This window comes from Trichechus manatus, unplaced genomic scaffold, assembly GCF_000243295.1.
Source record: "Trichechus manatus latirostris isolate Lorelei unplaced genomic scaffold, TriManLat1.0 scaffold00338, whole genome shotgun sequence".
Lineage (NCBI taxonomy): Eukaryota > Metazoa > Chordata > Mammalia > Sirenia > Trichechidae > Trichechus > Trichechus manatus.
In genome coordinates, this window is record NW_004444274.1 from 379,033 (window position 1) to 404,102 (window position 25,070).

General features: G+C 43.8%; 1 protein-coding gene across 1 annotated transcript in view; it reads right to left on the minus strand.

The window, feature by feature from the left end:
• SPTBN4 (spectrin beta, non-erythrocytic 4) overlaps nucleotides 1–25,070 on the minus strand; it is a 97,755-nt gene that overhangs the window by 67,603 nt on the left and 5,082 nt on the right. Inside the window, exons 2-3 of the mRNA XM_004390866.1 lie at nucleotides 3,866–4,017; nucleotides 1,955–2,128 (exon numbers count right to left, since the gene is read on the minus strand). Of these exons, the coding sequence (XP_004390923.1) occupies nucleotides 1,955–2,128; nucleotides 3,866–4,017 (326 nt within the window). The remainder of the gene's footprint in view (nucleotides 1–1,954; nucleotides 2,129–3,865; nucleotides 4,018–25,070) is intronic.

A 25,070-nucleotide genomic window follows, 5' to 3' on the forward strand; every position in this document is an offset into this window, starting at 1 on the left:
CTCAGTCAGAATAAAACCCAAAGTGCTAATTGCACATCACAAGGCCGTTGCACCTTCTAAAAACCAAAACCAAAACCAAACCTATTGCCTTTGAGTCAATTCCCACTCACAGAGACCCTATAGGACAGAGTGGAACTGCCCCATAGGTTTCCAAGGCTGTAATCTTCACAGAAGCAGACTGTCACATCTTTCGCTCACAGAGTGGTTGGTGGGTTTGAACTGCCGACCTTTTGGTTAACAGCACAATGCTTAACCACTGTGCCACCAGGGCTCCTTTTGCATCATCTAGGCCCTGCCAATGTCTCTGATGTCACCTCCTCCTGTCTCCCCCTTGCCTCCTCTTCTCCAGCCACACTGGTCTTCTCTCTGTTCTTCCACTTCAGGGTCTTCACATCTGCTGTGCCCCCGCCTGGAAGGATTTCCCCCTTCATCTCTGAGTGTCACCTCTGGAGAGGCCTTCTTGACCACCACATCTAAAATCTCACCACCAACAATTTGCCATTTCTATCCCCTTTATTGCTTTATCCTCATCTGTTCTTTTCTTCCCCCCACCCGTCTGTCAGTTTGTTGTACTGTGGAGGCTTGCGTGGTGCTACAACGCTGGAAGCCATGCCACTGGCATTTCAAACACCAGCAGGGTCACCCATGGTGGGCAAGTTTCAGCAGAGCTTCCAGACTAAGACAGACTAGGAAGAAAGCTCTGAAGATCTACTTCCAGAAATCAGCCAATGAAAACCCTGTGGACCACCATAGAACATTATCCGACTCACTTGCTTTGGACACATCATCAGGAGGGATTAATGGCTGGAGGAGGACCTCGTGTTTGGTGAAGCAGAGGGCCAATGAGGGCAAGGGGGACCTTGGGTGAGGTAGACTGGAACAGCAACCTCAGTGATAGACTTGACATGCCAGCCACTGGGAGGATGATACAGGACTGGGCAACATTTTGTTCTGTTGTACATAAGGTTGCCATGAGTTGGAGTCAACTTGACTGCAGCTATCTATCTATCTTGTCTTGAAGAAGTGAAGCCAGAATTCTTAGAAGCAAGGATAGCAAGACTACGTCTTACATACTTTGGACATGTTATGAGGAGGGATCAGTCCCTGGAGAAAGACATCATGCTTGGTAAGCAGAGGGTCAGTGAAAAAGAGAAAGACCCTCAGTGACATGGATTGACACAGCGGCTGCAACAATGGGCTCAAGATAATAACGATTGTGAGGATGGCACAGGACCGGGCAGTGTTTTGTTCTGTAGTCCTTAGGGTCACTATGAGTCGGAACTGACTCGACGGCACCTAACAACTACACCTATCTATCTATTCTTTCCTGCATAGTTCGTTTGACTTCTCTGCCTAGAGCTGGTCCTTTATTTATTTATTTATTGCCTGTCTCCCCCGCCGCAATATAAGCTACATAAAGACAGAACTACTGTCTATTTTGTTTCTGTACTGGAGTCAGATTGCCTGGGTTGGAATTCCAGCTCCACCACCCAGCTGTATAACCTTGGGCATGTTACTTCATCTCTCTGGGCCTCAGTTTATACCCATTGTCGTCCAGTCGATTTCAACTCATAGTAGCCCTATAAGACAGAGTAGAACTGCCCAGTAGGGTTTCCAAGACTATAATCTTTATGGAAACAGATTGCCACATCTTTCTCCCATGGAGTGGCTGGTGGGTTTGAATCCCCAACCTTTCAGTTAGCAGCCGAGGGCTTACCAGGGCTCCTTGGGAAGATAATAGTATCTAACTCATGGGTACTGTGCAGATTAAATGTTAAGTGCTTAGAACAGTGCCCGGCACAGACAAAAATGATGATCATAGTGACATTGGTGATCAATTACAATTTTTAGAATGAATGAATGGATTAATTAATAACTGAGAGAGTGGGTGGGGGAATGCCCTCCTAAGGTCCCACTGTGGGGAACGGGCTGGGCAGGGTCATTTGGGGATCACCTGGAAGCGCAGGATGATGGTCCAGACCAGCCCCAGGGTCAGCCGGTGGTTCCCGTCCACGATGTCGTGTGAGCCCACATTCTCCAGGTGCACACGCTGCTCCTTCAGGAACTGCAGCGCCTTATCCACGTTCTCCAGCGAGTGGATCCGCATGCGGCCGCGCGTGGGCCTCGGCTAGCGTGGCAGGGACATTGGGCAATCAGGGACTTTGCCAAGAGCACCAGCGTCGCAGGCCCAGCCTTTACAGAAATCCTGCCCCTCCCTTAGCCACGCCCCAGGTCGTCCAAAACCCAGAACCCACCCCTTCCAGATAAGCCCCGTTCCTTCCGTTCCTTCCTTCGGAGAAGCTGGAAGCCAGATCCCCTTCCACCTGGCCTGTTCCAAGGAAGCCATGCCCCTGCCACAGTCACTCCTAGAATATTCCAAACTCAGGACCCTCCCCTCCCATAGCCCATCTCCTCCAAGTTCCCTGGTCTCTTGTATTCCAAAATAGCCACACACCCCTAGGGACACTGGCTGATCCAAGCCACAAGTCTTTCTAATGACACTCCCTGTCTGTCTCATAACCAAAATCCTTTGTCATAGCCACGCCCAAGACCAGGATGCCCTTCGAAAGAAGCTCCGCCCCTTCCATAGCAAGACCCTTTCAAATTCCCAGCCCCGCCCCTTTCCACTGCGCTCTAACCACACCCCTTCCCATGAAGCTCCTCCCCCTGCCCGTAGTCAATGTTCTGCTCCTTCCATGAGATCTCTGCCCCAGTCCTCTAACGTTTTGCCTAATTCCATGGCCACACCCTTCACTGTCTTTGGGGTGGGGGGCTGCCTGGAGCGACACCCATTCCAATCAAGCCCCGCCCACCCAAACTCTCAGGTTCTGTAGCTCTCTTTCCAACGGCCATTGTTCCTATTCTACAGCCAAGCCCCACAACGCCCTAAGCTCCAGGCCTCTGCCCCTTTAATGGATCTCTAGTCCCATCAGAGTCCCACCTTTGCAATGAAGTCCCATCCAAGCCGGGAAACACAACCCCAACGAATGCCACAAGCCACACCGGGACGACACGAGTTCCATCCGTGCTCTATACCAAAACCAAACCCTCTGCCGTCAAGTCGAGTTCGACTCATAGCGACCCCGTACGGTTTCCGTGGAGCGGCTGGTGGGTTGGAACCTCTGAGCTTTCGGTTAACAGCCGAGCGCTTCAACCACTGTGCCACCACTTTCTGTGCTGTATAGCATGACCCATGGATACCTGGTGGCACAGTGGTTAAGAGCTCAGGCTGCTAACCAAAAGGTCAGCAGTTCGAATCCACCAACTGCTCCATGGAAACCCTATGGGACAGTTTTACTACTCTGTCCTATAGGGTCACTATGAGTTGGACTCGACAGCAACGTTTTTGTGTGTCTGTGTGTGTGTTTTGGTTTGCTTTTTGGTTTGGTTTGGTTTGGTTATAGCACGACCTAAGCCTCACCCTTTCCATGAAGAAGGCCCCACAGTCTACCTCCACAGCCCGCCGCAAGAGGGTTCAGCCCGTTTTCAGAGCCATGTCCTTTGTTACCTACAACCCAGGCCCGGTCCCTTCTCATAAAGCTCCTCCCTTCTCCAATAATCCCACCCCTTCCAGAGGAAACTGTACCCAAGTCCAGAGTCCCGCCCCAACCCTAGCCAGACCCCTTCAATAGAATCCCGGCACAGCACGTCCCAGGCTCCCTACAAGCAAGCTCCACCCCTGTGTCATAGCCACTCAAAAGAAGGGGCCTCTCACCAAGTTCCTACTGGGAAGGTCCACCCGTCCATAAGCCGCTGCTTGTAGCCCAGCCCTTCCAGCGATGCCAACCCCAGCCGCAGCCCTGAGCCCCTAAGCCCACTCCTCCCCACCCCCATCCTCCCCGCACCCCGCTTCAGGCTCGCTTACCAGCTGCTCCCCAGACAGCACTTCCAGGAGCCGGGTGAGCACGAAACCGTCCCGGAGGTCCGCATAGAGGTCCCCGATGTGGCAGCCCACGCGGGCGAGGTGTGAGTTCACCCACTTGGTGAAGGTTTTCTTCTGCACGGCCTCCCGCTCGTCTGTGGGACAGGCCCTGATGAGTCCTCACCTCCCCAGGAACTCCAGACCCCCAAATGAGGCACCAATCTCTCCAGCTTCACTCCAGCCCACCCCACCCCATTCCCATCAAGCCCTGCTGAGGTCCAGCTCTCTGCAATAGCCAGGCTTCTCTGCACAGGCGGTTCCCCCACCAGCGCCGATCACCTGGAGGCAGCCTCCCAGTCCAACTGGAAGACTTCCCTGTGTCCTACCCCAGTCAGCTCTATTCGTTCATTCAATAAATATTTATTGAGCGTCTACTCTATATCTAGCACACTTCTACCCATTCCCATCCAGTCAATTCTTCTCATAGCGACCCTATAGGACAGAGTTGAACTGCCCCATAAGGTTTCCAAGGCTGTAATCATTATGGATTGGTAGAAAAAAGAGGAAGACCCTCAAGGAGACGGATTGACGCGGTGGTTGCAACAATGTGCTCAAGCATAATGATTGTGAGGATGGTGCAGGACCGGGAAGTGTTTCGTTCTGTTGTACACAGGGTCGCTATGAGTCAGAATCAACTCCACAGCACCTAACAACAACAATCATTATGGAAGGAGACTGCCACATTTTTCTTCCGCAGAGCAGCTGGTGAGTTCGCGGACCTTTCAGTTAGCAGCCCAAGGCTAACCACTGCACCACCAGGGATCTGTAAATACAATGCCCTACCCTCACAGAGCTCAGATTAGTGGGGGCACAGATAATACATAAGTGAGCATCAGAGAGCCATGGAGGGTTTAAGGAGGGGGAAGACAGGTTGAGAGTTGTATTTCAGGAATCTCTCTCTGGCTGCTGTGTGGGTGGTGATTTAGAAAGGACAAAATGGCAGCTGGGAGCCCAGGGAGGAGACTGGGTACAGGACTCTGGAGAGAGAGGATGAGGCTGCACTAGGGCAGAAACCGAGGGCAGGAACCAAGTTTCCCCCAACTCTTGCTCAGAGCAATGGTGTTGTAGTTGATCACAGGGCTGCCAGCTAGGTACTGCATTCCCCACGCCCCTAGGGGCCAACACAGTAGGCACATGACTCAGTTCTCACCGATGGGAGGGAAGGGGAAGAAATGTGTCCAACTTCTTCCTCACTTGCTTAAAAGGAAACTGCTCAGTACCTCTTGGTAGTTATCTTTTTTTTTTTTTAACTAACAGCTTTATTGAGATATAATTCACATACCATAAATATTTACCCTTATTAACTGCACAATTTAGTGATTATAGAGTATATTTACAGAGTCCTGCAGCCACCACCACTATCTAATTCCAGAACATTTTCATCACCCCAAAAAGAAATCCCATACTCATTAGCTGTCACTCCTAATTCCCCTTTTCCCCCCAATCCCTAGGCAACCACAAATCTATTTTCTGTCTCTATAAATTTCCCAGTTCAGAATATTTCATTTAAATGGAATCATACGATATTTGTCCTTCTTGGTATAATGTTTTCAAGATTCATCCATGTTGTAGCATGTTTTAGTACTTCATTTCCTTTTTATGACCAAATAATATTCCACTGTATGGGTATACTATACCTTATCCATTCATCAATTGATGGACATTTGGGTTGTTTCCACTTTTCAGCTATTATGAATGCTATGAACATTCCTGCACAAGGTTTTGTGTGGACATATGTTTTCAATTCTCTTGGGTATATACCTAGGAGTGCTGGGTTATATGGTGTTATGGATTAAATTGTGTCCCCTAAAAATATGTGTTGTAAATCCTAGCCTCTATGCCTGTGGTTATAATACCATTTGGGAATGGGTTGTCTTTGTTACGTCAATGAGGCAGGATTAGTGTATGGTGTGTCTTGAGTCTCTTTTGAGACATAAAAGAGATTAAACAAGTGAGCAGAGCAGAGATGGGGGAAGAGAGATGCCAAGCCACATGCGAATCACCCAGGAGTAGAAGCTCAGTAGAGACAAGGACCTTCCCCCAGAGCCAACAGAGACAGAAAGCCTTCCCTGAGAGCTGGTACCCTGAACTTGGACTTCCAGCCTTCTAAACTGTGAGAAAATAAATTTCTGTGGTTAAAGCCATCCACTTGTGGTACTTGTTACAGCAGCACTAGATAACTAAGACATATGGTAACTCACTGTTTAACTCCTTAAGGCACTGCTAGACTGTTTTCCAAAGTGGCTGCACCATTTTACATTCCCACCAGCAGTGGGTGAGGGTTCCAATTTCCCCACACCCCCACCAATAGTTGTTATTTTCTGTCTTTTTGATTACAGCCACCCGCCAAAACCAAACTAAACCAGATGCTGTCGAGTCATCTATGACTCATGGAAACCCCATGTGTGTCCGAGTAGAACTGGGCTCCACAGAAGTTTCCATGGCTGCTGTTCTCTTTTGGAAGCAGATCACCAGGCCTTTCTTCTGAGGTGCCTCTGCGTGGACTCTAACGGCCAGCCTTTCAGTTAGTAGGTAAGCATGTTAACCGTTTGCACCACTGAGGGTCTCCTATAGCCATCCTAGTGGGTGTGAAATGGTATCTCATTGTGGTTTTGATTTGCATTTCCCTAATGACTAATACAGCCTTCAGTATGGATTACACCTCAACATAAGAAAACAAAAATCCTCACAACTGGACCAATAAGCAACATCATGATACACACAGAAAAGATTGAAGTTGTCCAGGATTTCATTTTACTTGGATCCACAATCAATGCCCATGGAAGCAGCAGTCAAGAAATCACACAATGCATTGCATTGGGCAAATCTGCTGCAAAAGACCTCCTTAAAGTGCTAAAAAGCAAAGATGTTGCCTTAAGGACGAAGGTGACCTGACCCAAGTCATAGTATTTTCAATCGCCTCATATGCATGCAAAAGCTGGACAATGAATAAGGAAAAATGAAGAAGCATTGATGCTTTGAATTATGGTGTTGGTGAAGAATATTGATTATACCGTAGACTACCAGAAGAGCAAACACATCCGTTTGGGAAGACGTACAGCCAGGATGCTCCTTAGAAGCGAGGATGGCGAGACTTTGTCTCACATACTTTGGACATGTTATCAGAAGGGACCAGTCCCTGGAGAAGGACATCATGCTTGGTAAAGTAGAGAGTCAACGAAAAAGAGGAAGACCCTTAACGAGATGGATTGACACAGTGGCTGCAATAATGCGCTCAAGCATAACAACGATTGTGAGGATGGCACAGGACCGGGCAGGGTTTTGTTCGGTTGTACACAGGGTCGCTGTGAGTCAGAACCGACTCTGCGGCACCTAACAACAATACATTGACCAATGACAATGAGCATATTTTCATGTGCTTTTTGGCCATCTGAATATCTTCTTTGAAGAAATGTCTATTCAAGTCCTTTGCCCATTTTTTTAATTGTTTTTTTTTTTTTTTGGTCTTTTTGAGTTCTATCTATACTATCTTTAGGACTTCCTGTGAAGATATCATTATTTCAGAATTAAAAGCTGAGGTCCCTAGGTGGCGCAAACGGCTTGTGGGTTTGTGATCAACTGTCACGTAAAGGTTGGTGGCTGGAACCTCCCCATCACCACCACCGTGGTGACATGAAAGATAAGCCTAGTGATCACCTTCTGTTAAGACTGAAGCCAAGCAAACCCTATGGAGCACTTCTACTCTGTAACCCATGGGAGTCACCATGAGTCGGAATTGACTCGACAGCCACTAACAGCAACCAATAAAAGAGGAAAAACAAAATTAAAACCTAAAAAAAAAAAAAAAAAAGGAAATTGTTGCCTCCCTGCCACCCCAAGCTGGAAAATCAGGTTTACAGAGCATTAGATGGGTAGAAGGAACCCGGGGTCCACAATGACTGCTTGGAACGGAACCTCCCTGCCGTGTAGACCTCTCAGCTTGGACAACCCTTTAGGCCCATCTCCTTTAAGTCACTGTATTGTGGGCTGCGTACAATTATCAGTAGAATCTTATCATTAAGTAATTTGTAGCCATATTTTCTTAAGTTTCCTATTAGTGCAAGAGCAAAGATTTGCATTGCTAGTCTATTTTCCTTTTTGACCATGTGAAAGCTCTCAGTATTTTTTCATAAAGGTACACCTTTGATAACATTATTCAGCACTGCAACAGCATTGTACTCTTGCAGTAGAAAATACACACGGTGAGGTCACCTGACCGACCTGTATTTGTTCACTTCAAGTTGCATCCTGAATGGTACCTCTAGTTTGGAAGTGAATATGCAGGTATTTCCAGTAAATCTGAACTAAATAGCTGGTTTGTTTAAATGTGGGTTTTGTGCAGGTTAAATAGGATAGGGAGCTGTGCGAACACATCATCGTGGATCGCGCCTAAGAAAATGATGGCAGAGAAGATGTTGAGTTGGGTATTTGGTGGTCCTGCCTTCCATGGGCCCACGCCCATGCCAAATTGCCGATTTTGGCCAGTCCTGAAGCCCAAGTGGAACCTGAGTGCATATCCAGCGCGGTGCCAGACCACTGTCCCAGAAGCAAGGATACCTGTAGTCGTCCCGCCCCTATTGACTACCAGCCAGCCCTATGACTTCCCAAGGTCACCTCCCCTCGCTAGGCCACCATTTTCCCATCTGTAAAACCAGGGGCTTGCTCTAGATCAGGGTTTGTTCCAGGAGACCCTGGGAGTCTGAGAATTCATGCCTGGGGGAGAGCGGTCCATGAGAATATTGCTTATTTTGTAGTTTTATTTCTTTTTCTTTCTTTACATAAAAAAATTTTACAATATTTTATCGTTTTTTTTTTTTTTTTTGGGGAAAGCTTACACAACAAATTAGGTTCCCATTTAACAATTTTTTTTTTTTAGGGTTTTCTTTCTTTTTTATTTTTTTGAACATTTTATTGTTGTTTAGGTGAAGGTTTACAGAGCAAACTAGTTTCTATTCAACAATTTGTACACAGCTTGTTTCGTGACATTGGTCGCAAACCCCTGAATGTGTCAGCACTCTCCCCCCTTCTTCCATGGGTTCCCCATGTCCATTTGTCCAGCTTTCCTGCCCCTACTGTCCTTCTGAACTTCGCTTTTGGGCAAATGCCATCCATTAGGTCTCGTATAGTTGATTGTTCTGAGGTGTACACGTCTCACTGGTGTTATTGTTCATTTTATATGTGGTTTTATTTCAATGATACCTGTTATGGGTTGGATTTTGACCCCCTAAAAGAAACGCATGTATCTGTTAATGCGACCTTCTTTGAAAATAGGGTCTTTGAAGATATAATCAGGTTAAGATGAATCACACTGAGAGTACTCCCTAATCCAATAGAAATATCTGTGTGGCACAAAGAGTCAATGCGCTCGGTTACTAACTGAAAGGTTGGAGGTTCCAATTCACCCAGAGGCAACTTGAAAGAAAAGCCTGGCAACCTACTTCTGAAAAATCAGCCATTGAATATCCTATGGAGCACAGTTCTACTGTGACATATGTGGGGTCACCATGAGTTGGAGTCAGCTCAAAAGCAACCTTTTTTTTTTTTTTCCTAATCCAATATAACTGGTGTCTTAACAAGAAAAGGAGATGAGACACAGACACATAGACATCGAAAGAAAATGAGTGAAGATGGAGGCAGAGACTGGAGTGATGCAGCCACATGCCAAGGAACACCCAGGGCTGCCAGAAGCTGAAAGAGGCAAGAAAGGGTCCTCCCCTAGGGGCTTCAAAAGAAGCATGGCCCTGCTGACACCTTGATTTTAGACTTCTAGCCTCCAGAACTGGGAGAATAAATTTCTACTGGTTGGAGCCACCCAGTTTGTTGTATACCATTACAGCAGCCCTAGGAAAGCAATACAATACCCAAAGAAAATATATAGAAACTTACTCTGGCCCATCTGGAGGGTGACCTCATAAAGGAATATGCCATGAGATTTCCATATAGGTGACTACATTCTTACCAGCATGGAGAAGGGGTCAAGAACTGAAATGTCCACAGGGGCCAGGCAGGTCAAGTAAATCGAGAAAACTAAACTCATTGTTGTTGAGTAGAACTGCCTCATAGAGTTTCTAAGGCTACAAATCTTTACGGAAGCAGACTGCCACATCTTTCTCCTGCAGAGCAGCTGGTAAGTTCCAACTGTTGACCTTTCGGTTAGCAGCTGAGTGCTTAACTACTGCACCATCAGGGCTCCTCATGGCCCTCCTAAAGGAGTCCCTGAGTGGTGCAAATGGTTAAGCGTTTGACTACTAGCTGAAAGGTTGGTGGTTCAAACCCACCCAGAGGCATCTCGGAAGACAGGCCTGGTGATCTGCTTCTGAAGGTCACAGCCTTGAAAACCCTATGGAGTAGTTTTACTATGCATACATGGGTTGACCATGAGTCAGAATTGACTCAACTGTAGCTAACAACAACAGGCCCTCTTGAAAGGCGGCAGCATAAACAAGACCAAAAGTTGGTTCTTGGAAAGGATCGACAAAATCGACAAATCATTGGCCAAACTGACAAAAGGAAAGCAGGAGAGGAAGCAAATAACCTAAATAAGAAATGAGATGGGAGACATTACAACAGACCCAACTGAAATAAAAAGGATCATAACAGAATACTATGAAAAATTGTACTCCAGCAAATTTGAGAACCTAGAGGAAATGGACAATTTCTAGAAATACACTATCTACCTAAACTAACACAAATAGAGGTACAAAAACTGAACAGACCCATAACAAAAGAAGAGGTTGAAGAGGTAATAAAAAAAACTCCCAACAAAAAAAAGCCCTGGCCAGGTGGCTTCACTGAAGAATTCAGAGGACAGCTCACACCAGTACTACTCAAACTATTTCAGAGGATGGAAAAGGAAGGAATACTCCTGAATTCATTCTATGAAGCCAGCATAGCTCTGATATCAAAGCCAGATAAAGACACCACAAAAAAAGATTACAGACTAATAACCCTCATGAATACAGATGCAAAAATTCTCAACAAAATCCTAGCCAATAGAATTCAACAGCATATCAAAAAAAAAAAAAAAATCATGACCAAGTGGGATTCATACCAAGTCTGCAAGGATAGCTCAATGTTAGAAAATCAATACAATCCACCACATAAATAGAACAAAAGAAAAGGTTCACATGAGTCCAACACTGATTCCTTATAAAAACTCTTAGCAAAATAGGAATAGAAGGGAAATGCCTCAGCATAACAAAAGGCATGTATACAAAACGAACATTCAACATTATTCTCAATGGAGAGAGTCTGAAAGCATTCCCCTTGAGAATGGGAACCAGACAAGGAAGCTGTTTATCACCACTCTTATTCAACACTGTGCTGGAAGTCCTAGCTAGAGCAATAAGGCAAGAAAAAGACATAAAGGGCATTCAAATTGGGAAGGAAGAAGTAAAACTATTCCTATTCGCAGATGATATGATCCTGTACATAGAAAACCCCAAAGATCCCACAAAAAAAGCTACCGGAACTAACAGAAAGATTCAGCAAAGTAGCAAGATACAAGATCAACATATAAAAGTCAGCTGGATTCCTCTACACCAACAAAGAGAACTTCAAAAAGACAACAATATGATTTAAAATAGCCCCCCAAAAGATAAAATACTTACAGGAATAAATCTAACCAGGGATGTAAAAGACCTATACAAAGAAAAGTACAAAACACTACTGCAAGAAATCAAAAGAGACCTACATAAATGACACATACACATAATGCAATACTACGCAACAATGAAGAACAATGATGAATCTGTGAAATATCTCACAACATGGATGAATCTTGAGGGCATTATGCTGAATGAAATTAGTCAATTACAAAAGGACAAATACTGTACGAGACCACTATTATAAAAACCCAAGAAAAGTTTTACACACAGGAAAAAAAAATCTTTCATAGTTATGACAGAGAGGCGGGATGGGGAAGGGAAATTACTAACTAAATAGTAGACAAGTGTTAACTTTGGTGAAGGGAAAGACAATACACAATATACAGGAAGTCAGCACAACTTGACCAAGGCAAAGTCATAGAAGCTTCCTAGACACATCCAAACACCTTGAGGGACCGAGTTACTGGGGCTGAGGGCTGGAACCATGGTCTTCAGGGACATCCAAGTCAACTGGCATAACATAGTTCATAAAGAAAATGTTCTACATACTACTTTGGTGAGCAGCCTCTGGGATCTTAAAAGCTTATAAGCGGCCATCTAAGATACATCTATTGGTCTCATCCCACTCAGAGCAAAGGAGAATGAAGAAAACCAAAGATACAGGGAAAACACTGTCCAAAGAACTAATGGACCACAACTACCACGGCCTCCACCAGCCTGAGCAAAGAAGAGCTAGACGGTGCCTGGCTACCACCACTGACGGCTCTGACAAGGATCACAATAGAGAGTCCAAGACAGAGCAAGAGAAAAATGCAGAACAAAATTCAAATTCACAAAAAAAGACCAGACTTACTGCTCTGACAGAGACTGGAGGAAACACCCCCACCGAAAGTATGGCCCCTGAACACCCTGCTAACTCAGAACTGAAACCACTCCTGAAGTCCACCTTTCAGCCAAAGATTAGACAGGCCTATAAAACAAACAATAACACATGTGAGGAAAACTTCTTAGTTCAGTCAAGTATATGAAACCAAATGGGCACAAAAGCAAAGATGAGAAGGCAGGAAGGGACAGGAAAACTGGACAAATGGACACAGGGAACCCAGGGCATAAAGAGAAAGGGGTAGAGTGCTGACTCATTGTGGCGATTACAACCAAAGTCAAAAAACAATATGTGTATAAATTTTTGAATGAAAAACTAATTTGCACTGTAAACTTTCATCTAAAGCACAATAAAAGTTAAAAAAAAAAGAAAGAAAGAAACCAAAAGAGACCTACATAAATGGAAAAACATACCATGCTCATGGATAGGAAGACTCAATGTTGTGAAAATGTCAATACTACCCAAAGCAATCTACAGATATAATGCAATCCCAATCCAAATTCCAACAGAATTCTTTAACAAGATGAAAAAACTAATTATCAACTTTATAGGGAAAGGAAAGAGGCTCCAGATAAGTAAAAGATTATTGAAGAAGAACAAAGTAGGAGGCCTCAAACTACCTGATCTCAGAATCTCTATACAGTCACGATAGATAAAATAGGCTGGCACTGGTACAATCACAGACATATAGACCAATGGAACAGAATTGAGAATCCAGATGTAAATCCATCCACCTATGGACAGCTGATCTTCGACAAAGGACTAAAGTCCATTAAATGGGGAAATGACAGTCTCTTTAACAAATGGTGCTGGCAAAACTGGATGTCCATCTTTAAAAAAATGAAACAGGAGCCATACGTCACACCATACACAAAAACTAACTCAAAATGGATCAAAGATCTAAATATAAAACTTAAAACTATAAGGATCATGGAAGAAAAAATAGGGACAATGCCAGGGGCCCTAATATATGGCATAAATAGAATACCAAACATAACTAAAAATGCAAAAACAGCAGAAGATGAATTAGATAAATGGGACTTCCTAAAAATTAAACACTTATGCTTATCGAAACACTTCTCCAAAAGTGTAAAAAGAGAACCTACAGACTGGGAAAAAAACTTTGGCTGCAACATATCCAACAAAGCTCTAATCTCTACAATTTATAGAAAACTTCAACATCTTAACAACAAAAAGACAAACCATCCAATTAAAAAATGGACAAAGGATATGAACAGACACTCCACCAAGAAGACATTCAGATGGCTAACAGACACATGAAGAAATGTTCATGATCATTACCCATTAGAGAGATGCAAATCAAAACTGCAATGAAGTACCATCTCACCCCGACATCACCGGCACTAATCAAAAAAACAGAAAATAACAAATGTTGGAGAGGTTGTGGGGAGACTGGAACTCTTATACCTTACTAGTGGGGATGTAAAATGGTACAACCACTATAGAAAATGGTATGGCACTTCCTTAAAAAGTTAGAAATAGAAATACAATATGACCTAGCAACTCTACTCCTAGGTATATACCCTAAAGAAATAAGCACCATGACACGAATAGACATATGCACACCCATGTTTACTGCAGCATTGTTCACAGTAGCAAAAAGATGGAAACAACCTAAACGCCCATCCACAGATGAATGGATAAACAAACTATGGTATATACACACAATGGAATACTACACGATGATAAAGACTAATGACTAATCCATGAAACATCTCACAACATGCATGAATTTGGAGGACATTATGCTGAATGAAATAAGTCAATCACAAAAGGACAAATATTGTATGAGACCACTACCATAAAGAAACAAGAAAAGATTTACACACAGGAAAAAAAATTATTTGATGGTTATCTGGGATGTGGGGGAGAGGGAGGGAAAATTACCAAATCAGTAGAAGACGTGTTAATATCGGTGAAGGGAAAGGCAAGACGCAAAATGGGGGAAGTCAGCAAAACATGACCAAGGCATGGGAGGATGTGAGAGGAACACAACAACAAAGGACAACAATGGTAATTACTAGAGCATAGACTATCCTGCAACAATAGTATTAACAAACACTAACTTACGAATGGATACATAGGTAGATAGGTATGCCAAGTGGTGTGGGAGGGTGTAAGGGAACACATCCACCTGCGGATATAGATTTGGTGGTGGATATTTCTACGTACATAACTGTAGGTGCTGCTTATATATTAATATAGACAATAGAGCACACAATGGCCACAGTCAGGGCAGCTTCTTAGACATAACCAAACACCTCGGGGAATGAAGTTCCTAGGCTCAAAGGTGAAGGACCATAGACTCGGGGGAAATCTACATCAACTGGAACAACATAGTTCATAAAGACAAAGTTCTGCTTCCTACTTTGGTGAGTAGCGTCTGGGGTCTTAAAAGCTTGCAAGCAGTCATCTAAGATACCACTATTGGTCTCTTACTGTACAGAGCAAAGGAGAGTGAATAAAACCAAAGACTCAAGGGAGCAATTAGTCCAAAGGTCTAATGGACTACATGAACCACAGCCTACACGACCCAGAGACCAGAAGAACTAGATGGTGCCCGGTACCATTACTGACTGCTGTAACTGAGATCACAGTAGAGGGTCCTGAAAAGAGCAGGAGAAAAGTTGTAGAATGAAAAATCAAATTCACAAAAAAGACCAAACTTATTGCTCCGATAGAGACTGGAGGAACTCCCAAGACTATGGCCCTAAGACACCCTTCTGAACTGGAGCTGAAGCCATTCCCGGAGACCACCTTTCAGCCAAAGCATAGACGGGCCCATAAAATAAACAACAGCACTTGAGAGGAACGTTTTCCTTAGAACAATCAATTATATGAGATCAAAAGGGCAACATTTGTCCAAAAGCAAAGATGAGAAGGCAGGAAGGGGTAGCAATTTAGGACAAAAGGAAACAGGGAACCTAGGACGGAAATGGGGAGAGTGCTGACACATTGTAGGGAAAGAAACGGATGTCATGAAACAATGTTATGTACAAACTATTGAATGGGAAACTAATTGACTCTGTAAACTTTCACCTAATGCACAATAAAAAATAAAATAAAAAGGGGCAGCAGCCACACAGCCCCTGTGACTGTCGCCTTGCAGGAATACAGGCCCAGGGTTGCCATCTCATATGATATTTCATAAGAAGCCAACAATGCAGATTCTTTTTTTTTTTTTTAACAAAAATCTCTCTATTTTTAGGGTAGAAAGGAGGAGTGTGCTCTCACAGTATAGGGAGAACAACTAGGGTAACGAAACAATGTACGTATAAATTTTTGTATGAGAGACTAACTTGAATCGTCAACTTTCACTTAAAGTACAACAATAAAATAAAAATTTTTTTAAAAGAGAAAAATCTCCCTATTTTTAAATGTTGGCAACTGATTTACATTTTTATCAAATACAATGAGGGTGACACCAAATCTGTCTTCGAGTGCTACTTCTAACCCCAGATGACACTGAATGTGTACTGTGTTGATGAGCATGTTTGGCTACAGTGCAGGGTGTCTTCCCTTCGCCCCTTGGCAGCCACCTGTCTTTCTTCTGCACCTGCTCTGGGCCCAGTGCTCGGTGGAATGTGTTCCCCCTGGTTTCCATTTCCGGTTGTGTTGGGCCAGCAGGAAATGAGAGAAGAGAGAGGAGGGGTCAAGGAATTCATTCCTTCCTGCTCCCTCCTTGCCTGACCAGCTCCTGGTAATGGCTAGCTAGTTCCTGTCTAAAGCTCCTGTTAAGAGGCTTTTCTCCCCTCTTACCACGCTCCCCCCTGTTCCAGTCCCTGGGGTTCCCAACTACCCTTGTAGGTTTCCTGAATCCTGCCTGCATCTCTGTAAATAGACCCTTCATTAAGCTCTCCTCAATGGCTGTTAGTTACCGTGGAGTAGGCTCCAACTCATGGCAACCCCATGTACAACTGAACGAAACGCTGCCCAGTCCTGCACCATGGTCACCATCATTGGTATGCTCGAGCCCATTGTCACGGCCACTGTGTATCCTGAGGGCCTTCCAACCTAGGGGGCCCATCTTCCAGTACTATCTCAGCAATCTTCTGTTGTGATCCACAGGTTTTCACTGGCTAATGTTTGGAAGCAGATCACCAGGTCTTTCTTCCTAGTCTAGAAGCTCCACTGAAACCTGTCCACCATGGGTGACCTGCTGGTATTTGAAATACAGGCGGCCTAGCTTCCAGCACCACCGCAACACGCAAGCTACCACAATACAACAAACTGACAGACGGGTGGCAGTCTCCTCAATTACCCTCCTTTTAAAAAACCGTGGTAAATATATACATATAACAAAACGTCTGCCGTTTCAACCATTTTCATGTGTGCAATTCAGTGACATTCATTACATTCACCATGCTGTGCAACCATCACCACTACCAATTTCCAAATGTTTCCGTCACCCTTAACAGAGACTCGGTACCCCATAAGCAATAAATCCCCCTTTCCCTCTTCCACTTGCTCCTGGTAACCATTGGTAAACTTTGGCCTCTATGCCCTCAGTTACCCCTTTGAGGGGGCCCTCTGCCTCCTGGCAAGGCCCTAGTGGAGACAGATACCTTTGGTCTGTCAAGACTCCAATAGTGGCAACAATTGTCCTACCTCTGCCATGTGCTCACACTGAATTGTTTTACCATTTATATATTCTCCTCCACTGTGGTAATCACCAATCAACCAGTGAGATACATTTCCTTGGAATAAACTTTATTAATAAATTTCATACGTCAAGACTTAGAGCAGAGGAATAACTTTACTTCTTTATCCATTACTGGCTAAGGAGAAAAGGATATAGAGAGACACAGTATGTAAATGGAGCCCTGGTGGCACAGTGGTTAAGTTTTTGGCTAATAACCAAAAGGTTGGCAGTTCGAATCCACTAGCCACTCCTTGGAAACCCTACGGTGCAGTTCTACTCTGCCCTACAAGGTCGCTATGAGTCACAATTGTACTCGACTGCAACAGGTTTGTTTTTTTTTTTAATATGTAAATGATACGTTTGCCTATTACTCTGAGCAGAGTTAGGAAGTCAGAGAATATACAGTATTGGTGAGAATGTGGGGCTATCATAAGTCTCATGCCTGCTGGTGGGGATACAGACTGGGTCAGCCATTCCGTAAGCAATCTGACACTCCTAAATCACGTTAAATTAGGGCATACCCCCTGACGCAGCAATTCTGATCCTGTGTATATTTCTGTTAAGGATTGAATTGCACCTCCAAAAAACTTATGTTTAAGTCCTAACCCCTCAACCCGTAAATATGACTCTGTTTGGAAATAAAGGTTTTCTTTTGTTACGTGAATGATGTCATACCAGAGTAGAGTGGTTCTTAAATGTAATCCCTTCCAAGTGGTGTCTTATAAAAAAAGCAGAATAAACACAGAGACACACACATGGGGAAGACAGACACCATGGTGAGACCCATCTATCAGCAAAAAAAAAAAAAAAAAAACCAAACCAAACCTGTTGCTGTCAAGTCAATTCCAACTCATAGTGACCCTATAGGACAGAGCAGAACTGCCCCACAGGGTTTCCAAAGAGCAGCTGGTGGATTCGAACTGCTAACCCTTTGGTTAGCAGCTGAGCTCTTAACTACTGCACCACCAGAGCTGACACCAGGAACTAGGACAGAGGCCCACAGAAGGAATCAGCACGGCTGAGGCCCTGATTTGTACATTTATCCTCCAGAACTGTGAGAAAATAATGTCGCATTCTTCAAAGCCATCCACTTGTGGTATTTTTTTTCTATGGCAGCACTAGGGAACTAAGACAATGTCCAAAGACTTTTTTCACACTGGTGCATAAGGAGCCATGTATGAAGATGTTCAATGCAGTACCGTTTACCGGTGGAGGAGGATCAGGGTTGGAGGCTGCCTGGGCCTCCAGCACTGGAAGGAGGCGGGTCAGATACAGTGGGTGCACATGATGGGCTCCATGCAGCATTTAGAAGCAAGCAGTTAGATGTAGTCACATGGATGAGTCTTAAGTACAGTACTGATGAAAAAATAGTGGGAAAAATGAGATCTAAAACACAATCAACTTTGCATCAATTAATAATGCCTGCAGGCACAATTGGGAGAGCAAAAAAACAAGCCACAGAGTGGGAGAAAATATTCACAACACATATATCTGACAAAGGACCTGTACCCAGAATATATAAGAACTCCTGCAAAACTATCAGAACAAGGCAGGCAAATTAATAGAAAGTAGACAGAAGGCTTGAATTGGCACTTCACAAGAGGATCTCCAAATGGCCAATAAGCATACAAAAAGGTGTTCCATTTCATTTGTCATTGTTGCTGGATGCGATCAAGTTGGCCCCCAACTCATAGTGACCTCATGCACAACGGAATAGAACTGTTGTGATCCATGGGATTTTCACTGCCGATTTTCAAAGTCTGGTATACCAACAGACCTTTCTTCCAGGTCTGTGTTAGTCTGGAAGCTCCGTTGAAATGTGTTCAGCATTGTCTTAGTTATCTAGTGCTGCTGTAACAGAAATACCACAAGTGGGTGTCTTTAACAAACAAAAATTTATTCTCTCACAGTTTAGGAGGCTAGAAATCTGAATTTAGGGCACCATCTCCAGGGGAGGGCTTACTCTTTCTGTTGGCTCTTGTCAACAATCCTCCCCTGGTCTAGGAGCTTCTCAGCGCAGGGACCCCAGGTCCAAAGGATGAGCTCCTCTCCTTGTTCTTCGTGTTTGGTGGTAATGAGGTCTCTGTCCTCTCTGCTCGCTTCTCTCTTTTATATCTCAGAAGAGATTGGCTCAAAATACAACCAAATCCTGTAGATTGTGTTCTGCTTTATTAACATAACTATCTCTAATCCTGCCTCATTAATATCATAAAGGTTAGGGTTTACAACACATAGGATATTTACAACAGATTACAAAATGGAGGACAGCCACACAATACTGGGAATCATGGCCTAGCCAAGTTGACACACATTTTGGGGGGACACAATTCAATCCGTAACAAGCATCATAGCAACACACAGGCCTCCACTGGCAGACGGGTGGGGTGCACTTGAGGTGCATTGTCTGGGAATTGAACCCAGGTCTCCCGTATGGAAGGTGAGAATTCTACCACTGAGCCACCTCTGCCCTCTCCACCTTATCAGTTGTCAGTAATCCGCAGGGAAATACAAATTTACAACCACAATGGAATGCACATCCACTTAAAAAGACTGACCCCATACCAAGGACTGATGAGGATGTGCAGCAACTGAATTGCTCACACACCACTCATGGGAATGTAAAATGGTACAAACTGTTTGGCAGTTTCCACTAAAGTTGGATACATACCTACCACATGATCCAACAATTCTACTCCTGGGTCTAACCCACCAAAATTGAGTGTTTACACCCACCCAAAACATGTACTAGAGTGTTTAGAGCAGACCCATTCATAATAGCCTCAAACTGGAAGTAACCCAAATGCTCATTGACAGGTGAATGGGTAAACCAACTGTAGAGCTGTAAATATTCACACCATGGAATACTATACAGTGATGAGAAGGAACAATTTACAAGTACAGGAAGACATGGATGAATCTCGCAAACAAAATGTTGAGTGAATGAGGCCTGTTATAGCTTGAATTGTGTCCCACAAAAAGAAATGTGGAAGTCCTAACCCCTGGAGCTATACCAAGGGTTGATGACTCTCTTTGGAAATAAGGGTTTTCTTGAGTTACGCTAATGAGGTCATACCAGAGTAGGGTGGGTCCTAACCCTAATCACTTCTGAGTGGTGTCTCATAAAAAAAGCAGAATAGATACTTAAAAGCTTGTGAGCAGCCATCTGAGATCCTCCACTGGCCCCACCCCATCTGGAGCAAGGGAGAATGAAGAAAACCAAAGTCACAAGGGAAAGATTAGTTCAAAGGACTAGCGGACCACAACTACCACGACCTCCACCAGACGGAGTCCAGCACAACTAGATGGTGCCCGGCTACCACCACTGACTGCTCTGACAGGGATCACAATAGAGGGTCCAGGACAGAGCTGGAGAAAAATGTAGAACAAAATTCTAACTCACCAGAAAAAGACCAGACTTACTGGTCTGACAGAGACTGGAGAAACTCTGAGAGTATAGCTTCCGAACACCCTTTTAACTCAGTACTGAAGTCACTGCTGAGGTTCACCCTTCAGCCAAAGATTAGACAGGCCCATAAAACAAAACGAGACTAAAGGGGCACACCAGCTCAGAGGCAAAGACAAGAAGGCAGGAAGGGGCAGGAAAGTTGGTAATGGGGAACCCAAAGTCAAGAAGGGGAGAGTATTAACAAGTTGTGGGGATGGCAACCAATGTTACAAAACAATATGCGTATTAATTGTTTAATTAGAAACTAATTTGCTCTGTAAACCATCAAAAAAAAAAAAAGCAGCCTAGACATAGAGACATACACAGGGGAAAGACAGACACCTTGTGAGGGCCCACCTACAAGCAAATGAACACCAAGGATTTGCCAGGAAACACCAGCAAGGAGAAGAGAGGTCCACAGAAGGAATCAACACACCGAGGCCCTGATTTGGACTTTTATCTTCCAGAACTTTGAGAAAATACATTTCTGTTCTTTAAAGCCACCCTCTTGTGTTATCTTTTGTTACAGCAGCACTAGGTAACTAAGACAAAGTCAGACCCAAAAAAGTATACACTGTACAATTCCATTTATATAGAGTTCAAAAACTAGCAAAACTAATCTATGTTGTTGGAAGTGAGGAGATTTTTTACCCTTGGAATGTAGTGAGACAAGAGACACGAGGGGGCTTCTTGGAGGCTGTCATATTCTGATCACAAGAGGATGTTTATTTGGAGCAATGCTGGATATACTTTTCTTTTTTATTGTGCTTTAGGTGAAAGTTTACAGAACAAATTAGTTTCTCATTAAACAGTTAATCCACACCTTTTTTGTGACATTGGTTGCCAACCCCGCCATGTGTCAACACTCTCCCCTTCTCCACCCCGGGTTCCCTGTTTCCATTCGTCCAGCTTTCCTGTCCCTTCCTGCCTTCTCGTCTTTGCTTTTGGGCTGGTGTACCCATTAGTCTCATATATATAACTGAACTACGAAGCACGTCCCTCAAGGGTGTTATTGTTGGCCCTATAGACCAGTCTAATCTTTGGCTGAAGGGTGAAACTCAGGAATGTGGATACTCATAATTTATCTGCTTTTCTGTATGTGTGTAATACTTTAATAAAGAGTTTTAAAAAAATAAACCAAACCAGTTGTCGTCAAGCCAATACCGACTCCTGGCAACCCCACATGTGTCAGAATAGAACTGTATCCCATAGGTTTTCTTTTTTCCTTTTTTAAATTTATTCTTGTTGTTGTTGAGAATATACACAGTAGAACACCCCAGAGGGTTTTCAATGGCTGATTTTCAGAAGCAGATCACCAGGCCTTTCTTCTTCTTCTGTTTGTTCCTTTTATTGTGATTTAGGTGAAAAGTTACAGAACAAATTAGTTTCTCATTCAAAAATTTACACACAAATTGTTTCCTGGCATTGGCTGCAATCCCACATTTTGTCAGCACTCTCCCCGTTTCTCCTTCCAGCCCAGGTTCACCATGTCCATTGGTCCAGTTTTCCTGTCCCCTCTGGCCTTCTTGTCTTTGTTCCTGGGCAGGTGTTGCCCTTTTGATCTCGTATACTTGATTGATCTAACAAACACATTCCTCACGTGTGTTATTGTTTGTCTTATAGGCCTCCCTAATCTTTGGCTGAAAGGTGAACTTCAGTAGGGGTTTCCAGTCTGAGTTACCAGGGTGTCCGGCAGCTGTAGTCTGGGGGGGTTCCTCCAGTCTCTGTCAGACCAGTAAGTCCGGTCTTTTTTTGTGAATTTGAATTTTGTTCTACATTCTTCTCCCGTCTGCCTGGGACCCCATCCATCTGTCAGTTTGTCATACTGTGGTGGCTTGTGTGTTGCTGTGATGCTGGAAGTTGTGCCACCCATATTTCAAATGCCAGCAGGGTCACCCAGGTGCACAGGTTTCAGCTGAGCTTCCAGACTAAGACAGACTAGGAAGAAAGACCTGGATGTCTACTTCTGAAAAAATTGGCCAATCAAAACCTTATGAATAGTAGTCGAAGATTTTCTGATATAGTGCCACAAGATGAGCCCCTCAGGTTGGAAGGCACTCAAAATACGACTGGAGAAGACCTGCTTTCTCAAAGAAGAAAACAAAAAAACCAAACCCTTTGCTGTTAAGTCAATTCCAACTCATAGCAACCCTATAGGACAGAGTAGAACAGCCCCATAGGGTTTCCAAGGAGCAGCTGGTGGATTCACACTGCCTACTTTTTGGTTAGCAGCCAAGCTCTTATCCACTATAGCACCAGGGCTCCCATCAAAGTAGAGTTGACCTTAACAACTTAGATGGAGTCAAGCTTTCAGGACCTTCATTTGTTGATGTGGCATGACTGAAAATGAGAAGAAACAGCTGCAAACATCCATTAATAATGTTTTTGTTGTTGTTAGGAGCCATTGAGTTGGTTCTGACTCATAGCGATGCTACCTACTATAGAACGAAACACTGCCCTGTCCTGCGCCATCCTCACAATCGCTGTTATACTTGAGCCCATTGTTGCAGGCACTTTGTCAATCCATCTCTTTGAGGGTCTTCCTCTTTTGCGCTGACCCTCTATGAAGCATGATTTTCTTCTCCAGGGACTGGTCCCTCCTGATAATATGACCAAAGTATGTGAGACAAAGTCTTGCCATTCTTGCTTCTAAGGAGCATTCTGGTTGTACTTCTTCCAAGACAGATTTGTTCGTTCTTCTGGCAGTCCATGGTATATTCCATATTCTTCACTAGCACCATAATTTAAAGGCATCAGTTTTTCCTCAGTCTTCCTTATTCCTTGCCCAGCTTTTGCATGCATATGAGATGACTGAAAACACCATGGCTTGGGTCAGGCACACCTTAGTCCTTAAACTGACATCTTTGCTTTGTAACACTTTAAAGAGGTCTTTTGCAGCAGATTTCCCCAATGCAATGTGTCATGTGATTTTCCAACAGCTACTGCCATGGGCGTTGATTGTGGATCCAAGTAAAATGAAGTCCTTGATAACTTCAGTCTTTACTCCATTTAGCATGATGTTGCTTATTGGTCCAGTCGTGAGGATTTTTGTTTTCTTTATGTCGAAGTGCAATCCATACTAAAGGCCATAGTTTTTTTTTTATCTTCCTCAGTAAGTGCTTCAAGTTCTCTTCACTTTCAGCAACCAAGGTTGTGTCATCTGCATATCGCAGGTTGTTAATGAGTCTTCCTCCAATCCGGATGACCTATTCTTCTTTATATAGTCCAGCTTCTCAGATTATTTGCTCAGCACAGAGATGGAATAAGTATAGTGAAAGGATACAGCCCTGAAGCACACCTTTCCTGATTTTAAACCATGAAGTATCCCCTTGTTCTGTTCAAATGACTGCCTCTTGATCTATGTACAGGTTCCTCATGAGTACAATTAAGTGTTCAGGAATTCCCATTCTTCCCAGTGTTATCCATAATTTGTTAAGATCCACATAGTCGAATGCCTTCATAAAGTCAATAAAACACAGGTAAACATCTTTCTGGTATTCTCTGTTTCAGCCAAGATCCATCTGACATCAGCAATGATATCCCTTGTTCCATGTCCTCTTCTGAATCTGGCTTGAATTCCTGGCAGTTCCCTACTGAGGTACTGCTGCAACTGCTTTTGAACGATCTTCAGCAAAATTCTACCTGTGTGTAATATTAATGATGTTGTTCGATAATTTACACGTTCTGTTGGATCACCTTTCTTTGGAATGGGCACAAACATGGATCTCTTCCAGTCAGTTGGCCAGGTAGCTGTCTTCCAAATTTCTTGGCATAGACGAGTGAGCACTTCCAGCGCTGCATCCGTTTGTTGAAACATCTCAATGGGTATTCCATCAATTCCTGGAGCCTTGTTTTTCGCCAATGCATTTGGTGCAGCTTGGACCTCTTCCTTCAGTACCATCAGTTCTTAATCATACGCTGCCTCCTGGAACGGTTGAATGTCGACCAATTCTTTTTAGCACAGTAACTGTGTATTCCTTCCACCTTCTTTTGATGCTCCCTGCATCTTTTAATATTTTTCCCATAGAATCCTTCATATTGCAACTGGAGGCTTGAATTATTCTTCAGTTCTTTCAGCTTGAGATATGCTGAGCAGGTACTTCCCTTTTGGTTTTCTAACTCCAAGTCTTTGTACATTTCATTACAACACTTTACTTTGTTTTCTTGAGCCGCTCTTTGAAATGTTCTGTTCAGATCTTTTGCTTCATCATTTGCTTTAGCTATTCTATGTTCAACAGCAAGTTTCAGAATCTCTTCTGACATCTATTTTGGTCTTTTCTTTCTTTCCCGTCTTTTTAATGACCTCTTGCTTTCTTCATGTATGATGTCCTTGATGTCATTCCACAACTCGTCTGGTCTTCAATCATTAGTGTTCAATGCACCAAATCTTTTCTTGAGATGATCTGCAAATTCAGGTGAGATATACTCAAGGTCTTACTTTGGCTCTCTTGGACTTGTTTTAATTTTCTTCAGGTTCAGCTTGGACTTGTATGTGAGCAATTGATTGTTCCACAGTCATTGGCCCCTGGCCTTGTTCTGACTGATGATAT